At 43.1% G+C, this 16,364-nt stretch overlaps 1 protein-coding gene across 1 annotated transcript in view; it reads left to right on the top strand.

Moving 5' to 3' along the window:
- XPO7 (exportin 7) overlaps window positions 1–16,364 on the top strand; it is a 63,606-nt gene that overhangs the window by 15,593 nt on the left and 31,649 nt on the right. The window contains exons 2-6 of the mRNA XM_048512508.1: window positions 1,199–1,345; window positions 10,737–10,830; window positions 11,763–11,929; window positions 13,118–13,183; window positions 15,286–15,390. Of these exons, the coding sequence (XP_048368465.1) occupies window positions 1,199–1,345; window positions 10,737–10,830; window positions 11,763–11,929; window positions 13,118–13,183; window positions 15,286–15,390 (579 nt within the window). The remainder of the gene's footprint in view (window positions 1–1,198; window positions 1,346–10,736; window positions 10,831–11,762; window positions 11,930–13,117; window positions 13,184–15,285; window positions 15,391–16,364) is intronic.

A 16,364-nucleotide genomic window follows, 5' to 3' on the forward strand; every position in this document is an offset into this window, starting at 1 on the left:
GTTCTTGCATAGCTCAGGAAGAATCTAAGGACTTACCTGTATCAGGCACCTGTTCGTCGGGGCTTATTGTTTCTCCCAACGGACCTTATATTTTTGGATGTCTGTTTGTATGTATATATTTGCATACTGTCATTTGTCTTGGATGTCATCTGATACCTGAATGTGATCCTTTGTGTGATCTGTTTGCACAACTGCTCTAATTTTTCAGTTATTAAATTGAGCACTATATTATGAGTTGGTTTATGTAACTTGTTATTCTGAAACCCCATAACATGGTAGGTTTTGTCCATGTTGGTCTGTTCCTTGACTCTTCCACTATGCTTCTCTGTTTTCATTTACTTGGAGGGCTGAACAGTGGTATAGAAATATTTTTAATAAACAAAGTTTTGTTTTTTAACACCTTAACATTGCAATCCTAAACAGAGTTAGTTGAGTCTAAGCCCATTCATTCCAATTATTCTAGTAATGAAGATGCTGAACAGCTTTGGAACCAAGACTGATCAACTATGTTCATAACCTCTAACCAATACAAACTTGGGCTAATCCTTGTGTTTCTGTTACTGAGCACTATGCAACTTTGCAAATTTTGAAAAATGCATGGATTTTGAGAGGCCAAAGTAAATTGTACTCAGATGTCTGGAAATAAACTTTGGAGAAAGCTTCTGCATGATCAAGAGTTGATGTGTGTGTAGCTATTTAGTTGAAGAAAATTTAGGCCCCTTCCACACATGCAAAATAATGCGTTTTCAAACCACTTTCACAACTGTTTGCAAGTGGATTTTGCAATTCCACACAGCTTCAAAGAGCACTGAAAGCAGTTTGAAAGTGCATTATTCTGCATGTGCGGAACGAGCCTTAAATTACCTGCCTTTGTTTTCTGAACTATCAAGACACTCACTACAAAATGATCTATAGGTAACATTCAATACTGATTCATAAAATGTACAAAACATGGAAATGATCATGTGTTAATATTCACTTCATCATTGAAATCCTCAGTAGTAATGAAGCACTTTTAATCCTTGTTGAATTCTAAAGAGATTGTATTAGGATATTTAGATTGTTCAGATTCAGTTGCAACAAAATTCCTGGTTGCTGGATGACTGCTTTTTTTTTTTGCAAGGACACATGGTAGGAAAGCGTAAAAGTCACCATCCCGCAAAAATTTAACACAGCTCTTCTCTTTGATTTGTTCTAGAGTCTAGCCCAGCTAGAGAACCTGTGCAAGCAACTGTATGAGACAACTGACACAGCAACACGGCTCCAGGCAGAGAAGGCCTTGGTTGAGTTCACCAACAGTCCGGACTGCTTGAACAAGTGCCAGCTGCTCCTTGAAAGAGGGAGTGTATGTACTTGACCCGAACCATTGCCAGCTCTCCAAAGCACCTTGGAGGTATTCTGCTGGGGATGCTTACATTCTGGCTTGGTACAAAAAAGCAGTGGGGTCCACCAGATGTACAGAGTACTTAGTAGGCATGAATATATGTTTGTTTACTTCTGTGAACTTAGAACTCATTATGGTTTCTTTTCTGGGGCAAGTCTTCTGGAGCACCATAGTCCTTCTACTCTAAAGTAGTATTTAGACAGACATGGGCCTATGTTTACTTCCCCTGAAAATGATTTCTGTAAGGGACAAGCTTCATATATGTTTACTCCACAGGTGGGATCCAACCAGATCCAACCACAGGTGGGATCCAACCAGTTCTCTAGAAGTGGTTACTAATTTTATCTGAGTGCCGAGAAGGGGTTACTAAAGGAACCTCCCTGCCCAATAAGGACTGGAGGTGCGTGTGTGCGGCGGCACCACTGTTTGAATCCCACTACCATCGGAACCTGTTATTAAAATTTTTGGATCCCACCACTGGTTTACTCCATCCACATAAGAATAAACATGACTGCAGTGTAATCATAGGTCAAAAATTTGAGACTTCAGAAAGCAACAGGGGGCAGGGGGCGGGGGGGGGGGAGGCAAAGAGCAGAAAAGCAGATGGCAAGAAAAGGAAAGGGTCGACCGTGCCTGTCTAAACAGATTCTCAGTGGAATCTGCTGTGTTGTTTAAGAATGAGTTCAAATGACTCCTTTACTGTACTGGAATATATAAATCCAATACATTTGATAATGTTGCCATTACCCAACCTTAGCCAATTTCTAGTACATCATACTATCCCTGGATCCATCTGAATTTACCCCATAACTTTTTCTGAAATGATACTCTTATTTTTTGAGGAGTTCTTACAATTCCTCCATTCAGACAAGGTCAGAAGGCATCCTCGGAATCATTTCCATTTTAAAATTGAGGTGCTTTTAAAAATCACACAAGGTCTGCTGACATCCAGAGCAACTTTGTTAAAGGAGCATTTGTCTGGTGCGAGATTTTTGCAAACTTCATAGAAAATAAAACCTCTTGGATCTGTTCTGACTGGGACACTAATTTAATGTAGATATTGGACTAGCAATATTGGAGTCATCCCCCTGACAGTTCACTGTTGAATATTTCAAATTGGACACACTGACTTATCTTGACAGAGTTCATGGGGTTATGAAAGTTACCACCTCTTTACTTTGCCATGACTAAGTAGATCTTGCCAGGAAAATAATGAGAGTTCTTACAACCATGGTAACAAATATTTCTTTGGTTCATGGTCATTTGCCAAGGAAGTTATAAGAGGTGATTGTGCAGAAGCACTCCCTGAAATGGGATTTCCTGGCAAATTACAGGACAGTTTAAAGCTTATCTTTTTTGCATAAGATGATAGAATTGGTGGCAGAATGACTTTAAGGTTTGCCGGTTGGGTTTCCATCCTGGTTTGGATATGAGTAATTCTTCCCTTTTGATCCCATTTGATCTGTGTATCACAGTTTACTTTTTCATTCTGTTGAACCTTTTCGAGAATGGTTGTGGCATATCTGCTGTTGTCCTCCATTGTTTTCAGGGGGTTTTCCAGTCAGATCTCGAAAAGATTTTCCTTTGAAGCCAATTGAATTTTGTGGGCAATTCCACGTGGGGTTCCTTAAGAGTCTGAGCTGCTGCCCATGCTTCTTAATATTGAAATCACTTAATGAAATCGTATGAAGGATTCTGATGAGACCCAGGTCTACAATTCTTTAAGCCTCCAAATGTTGTTGTCTCTGTTTGGATGCAGTGGTCAAGTGAATGAGGGTGAGCAAGGAGAAGTTGTACACAAATAAGAGATGATGTTAGTTGAGGAAGCAAATGTTTTTGAATGGAAGTTTTCACTTGTTTTAAATGGGGTTATATTGCATCCACCTTGTCAGGAGAAGTTACTCCTCAGCAGTAGGTTGGTATAGTTGTTAAAAGTGTCCCCTTTCATTTACAGCCTGATTAGGGAGCTTTATTCCCTTTTTGATTCTTCTGTCCTGGCGATTCTTCTGTCCTGGCTTAGTAACCTCCAGATTGACTAAAAAAGTATATTCTCTCTAGGGTTGTCCTTAAAAGTAACTGACAATACCAACCTAAACAGAGTTAATGCCATTATAAGTCCATTGAGTGAGTTTAGAAGGGTGTAACTCTGCTTAGGATGGCACTGTTGGAAACTTCAGTTTACGCAAAATGCTGCAGCTGCACTTTTATTGGGAGTGACTGTCTTATCTGTGTCTTATCCTTGTAGCCAGTTGCATTGGCAGCTGATTATTTATTAAAATACTGCTAATCAGCCTTTCCCCATGAATTGTGAACTGGAGACTAGTGAACCCTCTCTATATAGCTGAATATATTGGAGCCAACATTTTTTGGTATTTGTGGTTTCCCAGTTTCCAAATACTGGTATTGTGTTTGGAGATGGTATTTTTGTCAGGCTTCCAATAATTTTTTTGATCCATTATGGAGAATCTTTCTAGGGGGTTGGGGGGGGGTGTTTTTGAAGGTATTGGCACCAAACTTTCAGGGGAGCTGCTGGAGTCTGTCTTTTAAATAATTAGCAAATTTCCAGTGAATTGGATCAAGGGGTCCTATTCTATGGGTCCCTGAACAAGGAGCCCCCATCCATCCTCCCATTGTTTCCTATGGGGGCTCCTATGGAAGAGGCAGAAAAGGTAAACTGTGAGAATCTTCCCCCATAGGAACACCATTGAACCTGTTGCCAAACTCAAATGATTTAAGATCTGAGAATATGACACTGTGTAACACCCCGAGAATCTGAGCCTGTGTAAGATGTTTCACATGAAACGCACAAGAATCTCAAAATAAAATGTGAGAATCAACCCCCCAAAAATCATGAACCTGACACAACCCAAAGGAGAATTATGATCTTTAAAGTTCATCACCAACAAGAACCCTCGTAACTGCAGGACCATCTGTTCTTAAATATAGCTTTTCACCTACTCCACTGTTTACGTTGTTGGAAGTTTTTCCTTCTGAGGGCTTTGGCTTCAGAGAAATTGCTTTTTTTGATGATAAACTCCACCTGATGGAATGGGTGACCGGGGAGAGGTGCTTAAAGAACCTTCTCTGTTTAGAGTCTGCAAATGGTTTAAGTTCTGTTTCAGCAGACATTTTGTTGATTCCAGGAGTGTTGACCACTTCATAATATTTTGTAGATGCCTCTGGTTTCTGCTGCTATGTTTTTCGGGCTAAATGCTCGTACAGTTCCCGATTGGACTGAAGTTTTGTGAGTTGATTTTGTTACTGTGTCTATGTTGTTGTTGAAATCACTTCCAGTACACCTAAACGCAAGGGAAAACATAATTAAAATAAGAAGAAAATGAGCTTCAGGATGTGAAACTGCATGTTGCGTGGTAAAAAGAAGCTATTCAGATTGTCACAAGGTTGATACATGGGGTCCTGCAAAAACATCAGCATCAGTAACCTGTATATTTCTGTCTACCTCCAGACAAAGATTAACTGCAATCATTCAACATGTATATACCTGAAGCAGCAGTGTGACAATCCTCATTCTGCTGGTGCCTGAAAGCTTGTGTGTTTGCATGTTTCAAGACAGAAAATTCCAGTAAGACAGCCAAACTCCAGCCTCAAACAAAATAGCCAAAAACTGTCTTCCTTCTTCTGTACACCCCTGTTTAATGCTGCATATATTGGTGCCTATTAGGAAATACAGATACCTTGAATATCACTTTCTGTGCGTAGCCTTAAGCATTTCAGAACTGATACTTTGTTCTTGAATCAGGTATCTGTTTTGTTGGATGTGAATATTATTTAGATCAGAATATAAGAAGAACCATGCTGGTTCAGACCAGTGGTCTGCCAGTTCCTCTGGAGGTCCAAGAACAGGGCATAGAGGCCAAAGTCTTCCCCTGATGTTGCTTCTGGTGCTGGGATTCCCCGGTTTATTGCCTCTGAACATGGAGGTGCCTTTTAGTCACCATGGTTAGTAGCCACTATCCTCCATGAATCTGTCTAATCCCCTTGTAAAGGTGTCTATACCTGTGGCCATCACTACATCCTCTGGCAGCAAATTCCACATTTTAATTACTCAATGTGTAAAAAAGTTTTTCCTTATATCTGTCCTAAATCTAAGTGCTCTAACACTCTAAATCATCTTAGTTGCCATCTTCTTTACTTTTTCCAGCTAAGCAGTATCACTTTTGAGATATGGTGACCAGAACTGCGTACTGTATTCCAAATGAGGCTTTACCATAGATCTACACAGGGACATTATAATATTGGCTGTTTTATTTTCAGTCCCTTTCCTAATAATCCCCAGCATAATTTGCCTTTTTATTTATTTATTTTTTATTTATTTATTAGATTTTTATACCGCCCTATCCCCGAGGGGCTCCGGGCGGTGTACAACAATAAACATAATAAAATGGCAAAATCTTTAAAAGCTGCGATAAAACAGTAAAAGCTAAATCTTATAAATACAATACAATATAATACAATAAAAATACAATAATAAATATAAATGGCATCCAGCTGCTCCGTATTTGAAATCCTCTCCCCAAGAGGGAGGAATGGCAGGTCCCAGATGTAGAGGGCCATGAGGCAGAGGGCCATGAAAGGGGGAGGCACCATCAGCAGCCGGTTCCTCCAAAGGCCCGGCGGAACAGCTCCGTCTTACAGGCCCTGCGGAACTCACCAAGGTCCCGCAGGGCCCGGACAGTTGGAGGAAGAGCGTTCCACCAGGCCGGGGCCAGAGCCGTGAAGGCCCTGGCCCATGTGGAGGCCAGCCGCATCACCGAGGGGCCAGGGACCACAAGTAGGTTGGCCTCAACTGATTGAAGAGGCCGTACAGGGACATATGGGGTGATGCGGTCTCGAAGATACGATGGTCCCAGGCCGCGTAAGGCCTTAAAGGTCAACACCAACACCTTGAAGATGATCCGGAACTCTACTGGGAGCCAATGCAGCTGACGCAGCACAGGCTGGATGTGTTCCCAGGTGGCGCTGCCTGTGAGCAAACGCGCCGCCGCATGCTGCACCAGTTTTAGTCTCCGGATCAAACTCAAGGGAAGGCCCGCGTAGAGCGAGTTACAATAGTCTAATCTGGAGATGACTGTTGCATGGATCACTGTGGCTAGATCCGCTTGGGAGAGGAAGGGGGCCAGCCGCCGGGCCTGGCGAAGATGGAAAAAGGCAACTCGGGTTATATGGGCCACCTGGGTCTCCATTGAGAGAGACGAATCCAGGTGGACCCCAGGTTAAGCGACGGAGGGGATCGGCGCCAATATGGCCCTCCCACACCGGCGGCTGGAAAGTCCCCACCTCCCCTTGGCAAGGCCAAGCCAGAGGATCTCCGTCTTCGATGGATTCAGTTTTTAACCTCGCTCTGTCGCAACTCAACCAGCAACCGCCTCCATACAATGCTGTAGTAGAGCCGCAGAGGCGGCGGACTGCTCCCTCTCCATCAACAGAATGAGCTGAGTGTCATCTGCTGCATATTTGATGACAGATCAGCCCAAAACTCCGCATACCAGCTGAGCAAGAAGTGCATGTAGATGTTAAATAACAGCCGGGGATAATAATGCCCCACAATGGTGTACACCGCACTGAAGCGGAAGAAGACGCTTCCGGGAGGCCTGATCCCCGCACCCTCACTTGCTGATTCTGACCTTCCGGAGAAAGCTTGAGACAATCCACTGGAAGGACGGTGCCCCGTACTCCGGAGGCGGCCAGGCGGATTGGGTCAAAAGGTCATGGTTACGCACTCACATCAAGCGCTGCGGTAAGGTCTAGCAATACCAGCAGCGCCGATCACTTAACCAGTCAAGCTGAATACGGAGTTATTGTCTGTAGTGACGGCGAGAACAGTCTCTAGTCCCATGCCCAGCACCGCGGAAGCCCGGACTGGAAGGGTCCGAAAGCCGATCGATCATCCCAGGAAACCTTGAGAGCTGCTCAACACCACTCTCTCCAAATTACCTTCCCCAGAAAGCGAAAGACCGAGAAGGCAGGCGGTTGGTGGCTAGAATCTACTGGATCTAATGATGAATATCTTTACAGAAGTGGGTGGACCACTGCCTCCTTCAACCCATCCGGGAAGACTCCTTGCTCAAGGGAGCCATTGATTCTATACTCAACCAGATTAAGGAGTCGTATTGGCACTCCGCCCGGCAGGTTTTCTAGAAGCCAGGGCGAGGAGCTGCGGATCAGAAAGGATAGGTAGTAAGGTCTGACAGCAGCTAAAGGTTCTGTGCGACAAAGCGGCTTCAGAGAACAGAGAAAGCTTCCAAAGGCCAAACAAAAGGGGATACCTGAAAGCCGGCAGGAGTCTCCAGTTCACTGCTTAATTTGGTTAGCCATAGCGTGGAGTGGAAGGTCATAGGCGGGCTGGCAGCTGACCTTGTCAATCGCATAAAAAGCTCATAAATGCCTCACAAGCTAATACTCAAGTTGAGGATTTGAAAGGCGAACTCTCTGATAAGGAGGTCAATGACCCGAATTATCACGAAACAATTGTGCTGGGCGGGAGCTAGCCGGATCTGCGAGAGAGGAGGAGGAGAAGGCCCTCTTCGCCTCCTTCGTCGCCATCCTCATAAACTTTCATACATGGCGTCCTATAAAGATGTTAAAGCGCCTTCGTCACGAATTTACACTCCACACTTCCGGCTCTAGAAGCGTCCTAAGCCCGTTTCATTCTGGCGCAACGCTCCCTCCGTTAATACCATGGAAGCCAGCGTCAAGAACAGGAAGCGAAGAGGACGCCGGGGAGCAACAACCCGATGGCATCAGAGAGCCAGGAATTCCAGTCCTCCACCTGCTCATAAGCCGAGGTGTGTACCCAGCAGGTTCAGGAGGTCCACGCAGAGCATTCAGGAAACCAAGTGGATCCATGAGTCTCAGCGGGCGGCGTAAATCAACCGATTAAGCCCTGGAACAGAGGGTGGTGCGGCAAGTCCATCGGACCTTCAAAGCGCATAATGAATTCGGACCATGGCACTGTATCAATAGAGGATACGACCAGAAGTTTATCCCGACCGAAGACCAAAATCCAGCATGTGCCCGGCCTCGTGTAAGTGGGACCAGAAGAATTCCACTAAAGAGAGGCCTGGCATTAAGCCATGGATGACACTGGAGTCGACGGCCGCCGTACATGAGGGTGACATCGGCGTGGTGGAAATTGAAGTCGCCCAAGACAATAAGTCTGAGGAACCGCAGCTGCCCAATCCGACACCGCCTCCAGCAACCGTGGCAGAGCTGTTTCCTGAATGCGCTAAAACGACCGGTAGCGCGCCACCGAAGAACGACCAACCTCTCCAAGGCCAGCCACTCCAGGCCTTGCGACACATTCCATGCCGGTGATCTCTGGGATGGGGACTGCCCTGAAGGGGAATAGACTACGGATGAACAGAGTACGCCACCCCCCCGACCCTGAGTTAGAAGTGATTGAGGTGGAGTGCGATGAAGCAGTTGGCTGACTTAAGCTAAAGGCTGACAGTCTCACCTTCGTGCACCCAGGTTTCGGTGACACATGCCAGGTCCACCTGCTGGGCTCCAAGAAAGTCTTGGAGTACTATGGTCTTATTGTTGATGGACCTGGCATTAATCAACACCAAAGACGAAGGAGGGTGTCCCTGATCCCCGCCACCATCGTTTCTCGGGATAGGTCGGAGGTCAGAAGGCGAACGAGCATAGCCATATCTCATGCGCCTTCTATCATATGGCCGCCGCCTACCACAATATCTACCCCGTCCCATCAACACAGGGATCCCCAGCCCCAGAATCGGTGCCCCCATGACTCTGCCAACCTCCCTCTACCCAAAAAGCCTGACCCCGCCAAGTAGTAAATCCAGCCCAGCCAGTCGAAACTAATCCAGGTGGACCTCTGCTTGGCTGGCACAGCCACAGCAGACTGAGCTGAAACTTTCGTTGAGTTATCTGCTGTGGTCCCAAAATGTTTTCCCTTCTCAGTCTCAGCGAGTTTAGACTCCATTAGCTTAAACTTAAAGTTTGGGTTTTTTGTTTCAAATGTGCATTGAATTTCATCTGGCACATTGTTGCCCACTTGCCCAATTTGTGGTGATTCTGCTGGAGTTTTTTGCAGTCATTCTTGATTTTCACCATCCTGAATAATTTTGTCATCTGCAAACTTGACCACTACACTATTCACCCTTATTCCAGATCATTTATGAACAAGTTAAATAGTTCCATCCCCAGTACCTGTTCTTGTAAGACTGTACTGTTGACTTCCATCCAATTATCAATTTATTCCTATTACTCTATGCCAATAAAGGCTTGCTTAACAATTTATTCCTATTATCCATTTGCTTCCTGTCATTTTACCAATTTTAAATCTGTAAGAGAACTTGTCATCTTATCTCATGACTGTTAAGTTTACTTAGGAGACTTTGGTGCGATACCTTGACAAAAGCCTTTTGAAAGTCCAAATATATAATGACTACTGGTCACTGTTGTCTACATGCATGCTCATTTTCTCAAAAGAATTCCAAAAGGTTGATAAGATAGAACTTCCCTGCTGATTTTCTTCTATGTTCCTAGAAATTCTCTCTTTGATTATAGTTTTTACTAGTCTGGGACAGACTTTAGGCTAACTGGCCTGCAATTTCCTGGTTTTCCCCTGGACCTCTTTTATTATTATTATTATTATTATTATTATTATTATTATTATTATTATTATTATTATTATTATTATTATTATTACTATTACTATTACTATTACTATTACTATTACTATTATTACTATTATTACTATTATTACTGTTGTTGTTGTTGTTGTTGTTGTTGTTGTTGTTGTTGTTGTTGTTGTTGTTATTTAGTGTAACATTTGCTTCTCGTCAGCCTTCCGGAATACCTGCTGAATTTAATGATAAATTACATATGTGAGTTAGTATGTTAAGAAGCTGACGTTTGGGTTCCCTAAGAACTCTTGGGTATGTACTGTCAGAACCTAGAGACTTGTTGGTTTTTAATTTCCCCAACAGATCCAGAACTTCACCTCTTATCCCAATCTGACTCAATTCCTCAGACCACTTTTCTGAAAATAGCGGCTGTGATGTGGGTACATTCCCCACACTTTTCACAGTGAACACAGAAGGAAAAAATTCATTGAGCTTATCTGCTATCTTCCTTTAGCAATCCCTTTATTTCTTGGTCATCCAGTGGTCCATCTGTTTTTCTGGTTGGTTTCCTGCTCTGGCTATATTTAATGTTTGTAGAAATATTTAAAGAAATCACACCTAATGATTTCACAGAGTTGTGAATACAATAATGAACGTAATAGTCACTTGGGAAGTTTCACATTTTCTACTTTTTGTCTGCAACTTAACCCTTTGCCTTTTGTGTTTGTCTTGTTTTGCAGTCTTCTTACTCCCAATTATTGGCAGCTACATGCCTTACGAAACTGGTCTCGCGCACAAACAACCCTTTGCCCCTGGAACAGCGGATAGATATACGTAAGTAGGACACGAGTCCTGGTGGTTCAGGCCCAGGATCCAGATTAGTTGCCTGAGATGCACATAGGTGAACGACTTGCTCCTTTAGACAAATGCTACCTGTAGCAAAACTTTCCCATAATTTGTTGAGAAGGTGTTTAAGTGCTAGTTGACGCAAAGTATGGTTCTTTGGAGTTTTCCGTCTTCTATTCAGGATTGAAATATTTCATATGAGGATCTATAGCAGTGGTGGTGAACCTTTGGCACTCCAGATGTTATGGACTACAAGTCCCATCAGCCCCTGCCAGCATGGTCAATTGGCCATGCTGGCAGGGGCTGATGGGACTTGTAGTCCATAACATCTGGAGTGCCAAAGGTTCACCACCACGGATCTATAGTGATAAAAGAATGCTCTGTAAAAGTTGCTTATAGAATTTTGACGGGGTGCATTGAGTTCATCTAGCTCGAAAATCCCTAGCTCTGAACTTAATTTAGATGTTCTATGAACCTTCCTGGTTAATGAGAAAAAATAGGAGGGTTCAGATTTTCCAATGTCACCCAATTTCCCCTTATGAATTTCTTTCTGGAGGCATTTCAAATAGTACACTGAATCAAATCTTCCACACAAATAATATCTATGCCTGCATAAAAATTCCACCCCCTCCCCCCTGTATGCTTTTCAAATTACCAGGTTAATGATATGTATCAGTCAGAAATAAATGTTGTTGGGTAGCTATAGGTGGGGAACTGTAGAATACACTTGAAAATAAGGAAAGGAGACATCCCACTAAAGCCAGCTTACTGTGTACCTGAACTTACTCGGTTGCAGCATGGGGTCTGTCATTTAAGGATGGCTTCATGGTCTGCTGCTGCTTTTACTTTTCAAAGACCATCTTTCCTTGTTTGTAGCTTCCACTGTAACCTCATCTGGTTGTGTCTACTGTGTTCTTCAGGAAACTACGTACTCAACTACCTTGCCACCAGGCCCAAGCTGGCCAGTTTTGTTACGCAAGCACTAATCCAGCTCTATGCTAGAATCACAAAGTTGGGCTGGTTTGACTGTCAGAAGGATGAATATGTCTTCAGAAATGTCATCACTGATGTCACAAGGTTTTTACAGGTTGGTGGTGTCTTCTCTTTCCCTTTTCTGTTTGGCTTACATAATGTTTGCATCAAGAAGATTTTTTTGTGATGCCCTTAGTAATATTATCTTTCTTATCTGTTGGCTGCCACTTTTTTCACCTTTAAGGTTTCCCTCCACCTCTGATCATTTTAAGTGCTCTGAGAAGGAGAGTGTACAGATACTAAGTCTTCAAGAATGTTTGTAATTACCATCAGGGTGATGATTATTGTACAAACTTAGCTGATTTTTACTGCTATGGCTTTCCCTAGGGAATATGAGAATCTTTAATTTGTGAAGGAGCTGTGAGCTACCTTATAGAACTACAATTGCCAAAAATCTTTGGGCAGAAGCAGTGACTTTTAAACACATTCACATCTGCAGTGGAGAGGTGTGTCTTACAATTGGGAATGTTGGGGTGTTACGGGGTTTCTGGGCTGTATGGCCATGTTCCCGCAGCATTTTCTCCTGACGTTTTGCCTTCATCTTTGACTGGCATCTTCAGAGGATCGTTGGGAATGTTATTTTTGATCCAGCTTTTTAGCACTGACTACAATGAACAAGGAGGCGTATGGCACAGGAAAACCTGTGCTGATGTAGATCTTGGGTTACATGGACTGGGCATACTTTGGCTGCATCTACCAGATAAATGGGCAAACAGAAAGTGGAGGCTTATCTCAAGGTGTTTTCAACTTGCTGCACCAGAAACGTTGATCTCAGGAAAACCCATGCCAACATGTTATTCATACCACTTAATGGCAAAGTGAACCAGAGCTGTGGGTCAGCCTTTAGCCTGCCAGGGTATCGAACTGATGGCTCTAAGTCTCCAGGGCTAGGCTCCTTTTTTCAGTCTAAAAGAATGAAAGAATTGGGTTCACATCTTCATGCATCCATGTAAGTAACCTTGTTTCGGTTTCTAGGGAGCATACCTAGCCAGTCATCTTCTGTTTGTTCAATGTTTGTATTTAAAATCTTTTATCCTACTACATCGAGTCTCAAGATGCCTTGCCACACTAAATGAAAACCATAAAAGTGATCACTTAATATTGTATACAGCAAAAATCATCACTTTACAATGTGTCAACATGCCAAAGCAGTTTGCTTTATCCTCTGAGAACATTTGTCTTTTCTATGGCTATGTACACTGTCCTTTGTAATACAGTCTGACTTTGCCCTTCTCTTCTCTAGGACAGTGTAGAGCACTGCATCATAGGAGTGACAATCCTGTCCCAGCTAACAAATGAAATTAATCAAGTAAGTGCTACAGCCTTCTTCAGTGAAGTAAGTGTCAACTTTTCTCATTCATATTGCTGTGTGCTGCTGTGTGTCTGTGCACTGATTTTGTCTGTGCAGTCATGCGCTTTGGCGGTAAGAAACTGGCCCTCCTTCTGGAATTTTAGTCTTTTCCAATTCTTGCACTTTTTGTACCTCTCCTATTCCAGAAATAGTATTCAGAAACATAGTGCTTTTAGAGGAAAGGAACTGGAGTGATGGTGATCTAAAATATTTACACAATTAAGCGTGACCTCTTTAGTGAGGAGGTAAGATGCATAAAACTGTGAAGAGCCCTCAGTTTCCTGGGGCTGCAGTTTTGGGGAGGTGCGCTGATTTTCATTGTGGGCCATTATGTGCCTAGTGATCATAAAGAATTTTGTGAAACTGGAAAGTTAGCGAATACCCCAATAAAAGAAGAGATAATTCTTGGAATCATAGAGTTGGAAGAGACCACAAGGGCCCTGCAGGAACACACGATCAAAGCACTCCCAAACAGATGACCATCCAGCCTGTGTTTAAAAACCTCCAAAGAAGGATTCTCCACCACCCTCCTCTTCCTCTGTATCTCTTGTCTTGTGGAGCTAAGATGCTTCCATTGCCTACTGATGTGCTTTTGATTAGGCTGAAACATGCCTTTCTTCAATAGTCCTAGCTTTCTTGGGTAGTGCCTGTGGGACTTCATTTGAAGAGACAACAAAGTAGCTTGCTAATAATTAAATTGTGAATCAGTGGCCAAAGGCGGGATCACAGTGTTAAGTTTCAGCTTGTTAGCCCAATTTTGTCAAATCTCAGAAACTAAGCAGGGTCAGCCCTGACTGGTATTTGGAAGGGAGACCTTCAAGGAATGCTAGGGTCGTGATGCAGGTGGAGACCACCTCTGAACACTCTTGCCTTGAAAACCCTATGGGGTTGCCATAAATCAGTTGTGACTTGACAGTAAAAGAATGAATGATTGCAGTATTCTCTGGGATCATAAGTACAAAGCTGCAGTTATGTCCCATGTAATTAGTGTGAGGCATGGTTTCTACCTTATTCACCAATCTATTTTCAACTGTCTCTGCTGCGATCGGGTTAATATCTTCTTAAAGGCGCTTTCTACTTAACGTGTGTACTTAATTCCGCATGATACTTACCTGTCTTCAATTTCTTAAGTGTCTGCCATTCTTACAGTGCCAAACAATCTTTTGTTTTACTGTCACTTCATATTCAAATCTCTTTATTATTCTGTTCAAAAGAATATTGTTCTATATGTTGCCTGCATTGTTATTTATTATTTATACTTTCATTTTCTTCAAGTAAAATACCTTAAAATAATAAAAATCTTTTAATGTAAAGACCACTGACCCATTGTATTTGGCCGGGAAACAAGGGGGAGTGGTCATTACCTAGGCAGTTAACTTTTTTATCCCATCTTTTCCCTCATGACCTCAGGGCTTCAAACATTGGTGTCCTTTTATAATGATCCTAAGAGACTGAAACAAAATAACTGGCCTGGATTCACACTATGAATTTCTTGATAATTGGATATGAAAGCAAGGATCTTCAGGCCTAGTCCAAGACTTTCAACCACCAGAGTCCACATCCCATGCAGTAGAAATGAGTCTTAGTTGATAAGTCCAGGGTAGATCAGCCACCCTGTTGTCCCAAGAGCTGGAATGTGGCTGAACCGTTGTTAAAACTGTAACACTTCCTGCACCTTTTAGTCCTCTAAGCCATAGGTGTCAAACTCGCAGCCGTCCAGATGTTATGGACTACAGTTCCCATTATTCCCTGCCAGCATCATGCAGGGGATGATGGGAACTGTAGTCCATAACATCTGGAGGGCTGCGAGTTTGACACCTGTGCTTTAGGCACTTAGTATAATCTTATTACTTTAATATAACAGCAGAATAGAGACCTCTTCCGTAGAGTAATGCAGTGGGCTTGCAACCGCGCAGCTTAATTCAGTAGCAAAAAGCAATATGTGGACTGGTCTGCTCTTTCTTTATGAGCTCTATTGGCAGGATTCCTATAACACCTTGTGCTCAGTCTCTTTACAGGTACTTAACTTACGACCATAACCCCCTGTTCTCTCTTTCTAGGCAGACACTACACACCCCTTGACCAAGCACAGGAAAATAGCCTCTTCATTCCGAGATTCTTCTTTGTTCGATATTTTCACACTCTCATGCAATTTACTAAAACAGGTAAGGCGAATATGGGGGTAGCTGTGACATAGTTAGCTTCCGGAAACCTTGTGCTTAATTTTATCACGCAACTTATTTAGAAAATGTTTATGCTACTGCTCTAGAAACCTGCTTGAGGTGGTCCACAAAGTAAAAAAAGCACAATACAATAATAAAAACAAAACATAAAAATCAAAACAAACCAAGAGCCTGCTAAGAGCATAAAACCGATATTAACCAATATTCAGCACTCCACAAAACAGCCCCCAGGCTAGAAGCAGGCTATAAAAACAACTGCTAAAAAAGACACTTAAAAAGACAGAATCCTTCAGTTGATAACCTGAGTAAAGAGAGATCTTTTAGCCTAGCACCTGAAAGACAGTTAAGCCCCTGCCAGGAGAGCTGCAAGGGCATTCAGCAACAAGGCGCCATCACTGAAAAGGGCAACCACCCTGTCTGTGGTTGTCACCTATCTCACCTCTGAATGCAGGAGTACACTGAGTAGTTCTGGAGGGCTGGACATTATAAGAGGAGGAGGAGGTCCTACATGTACCTCAGCCCAAATTTTTTAAGGCTTTAAAGACGAAAAACAGCATCTTGAATGGGGCCTGGAGTGATCTGAATCAAGGCCCTGACAAGAAGCCAGTCTGCTACATTTTGGCCCGTTTGAAGTTTTCAGACAGTCTTCAGAGGCAGCCCCAAGTAAAGTTCATGATAATAACCCAACCTGGACGTGATCAGAACTTTGATCACTGTGCCTGGATGATGATTTTTAAGGAATGGATGTAGCCGTTTTATCAGCTAGAACTGATAAAAGGCACGTGTCGTGTAGGAGGCTTGAGCGTATAACCTTAGGCTAGGAGCTGGCAGCCATCATGAGCTGGGACCCTGTTCCTTTAAAAGGAGTGTAACTCCCTTCAGGACAGACTGACTCATTAATATTTGAGTGACTTTGTCTTTGACCAACAGCACTTCAGTCTTCTCTGGACTAAGCT

This window comes from Sphaerodactylus townsendi, linkage group LG12 (assembly GCF_021028975.2).
Source record: "Sphaerodactylus townsendi isolate TG3544 linkage group LG12, MPM_Stown_v2.3, whole genome shotgun sequence".
NCBI classification, from domain to species: Eukaryota; Metazoa; Chordata; class Lepidosauria; order Squamata; family Sphaerodactylidae; genus Sphaerodactylus; species Sphaerodactylus townsendi.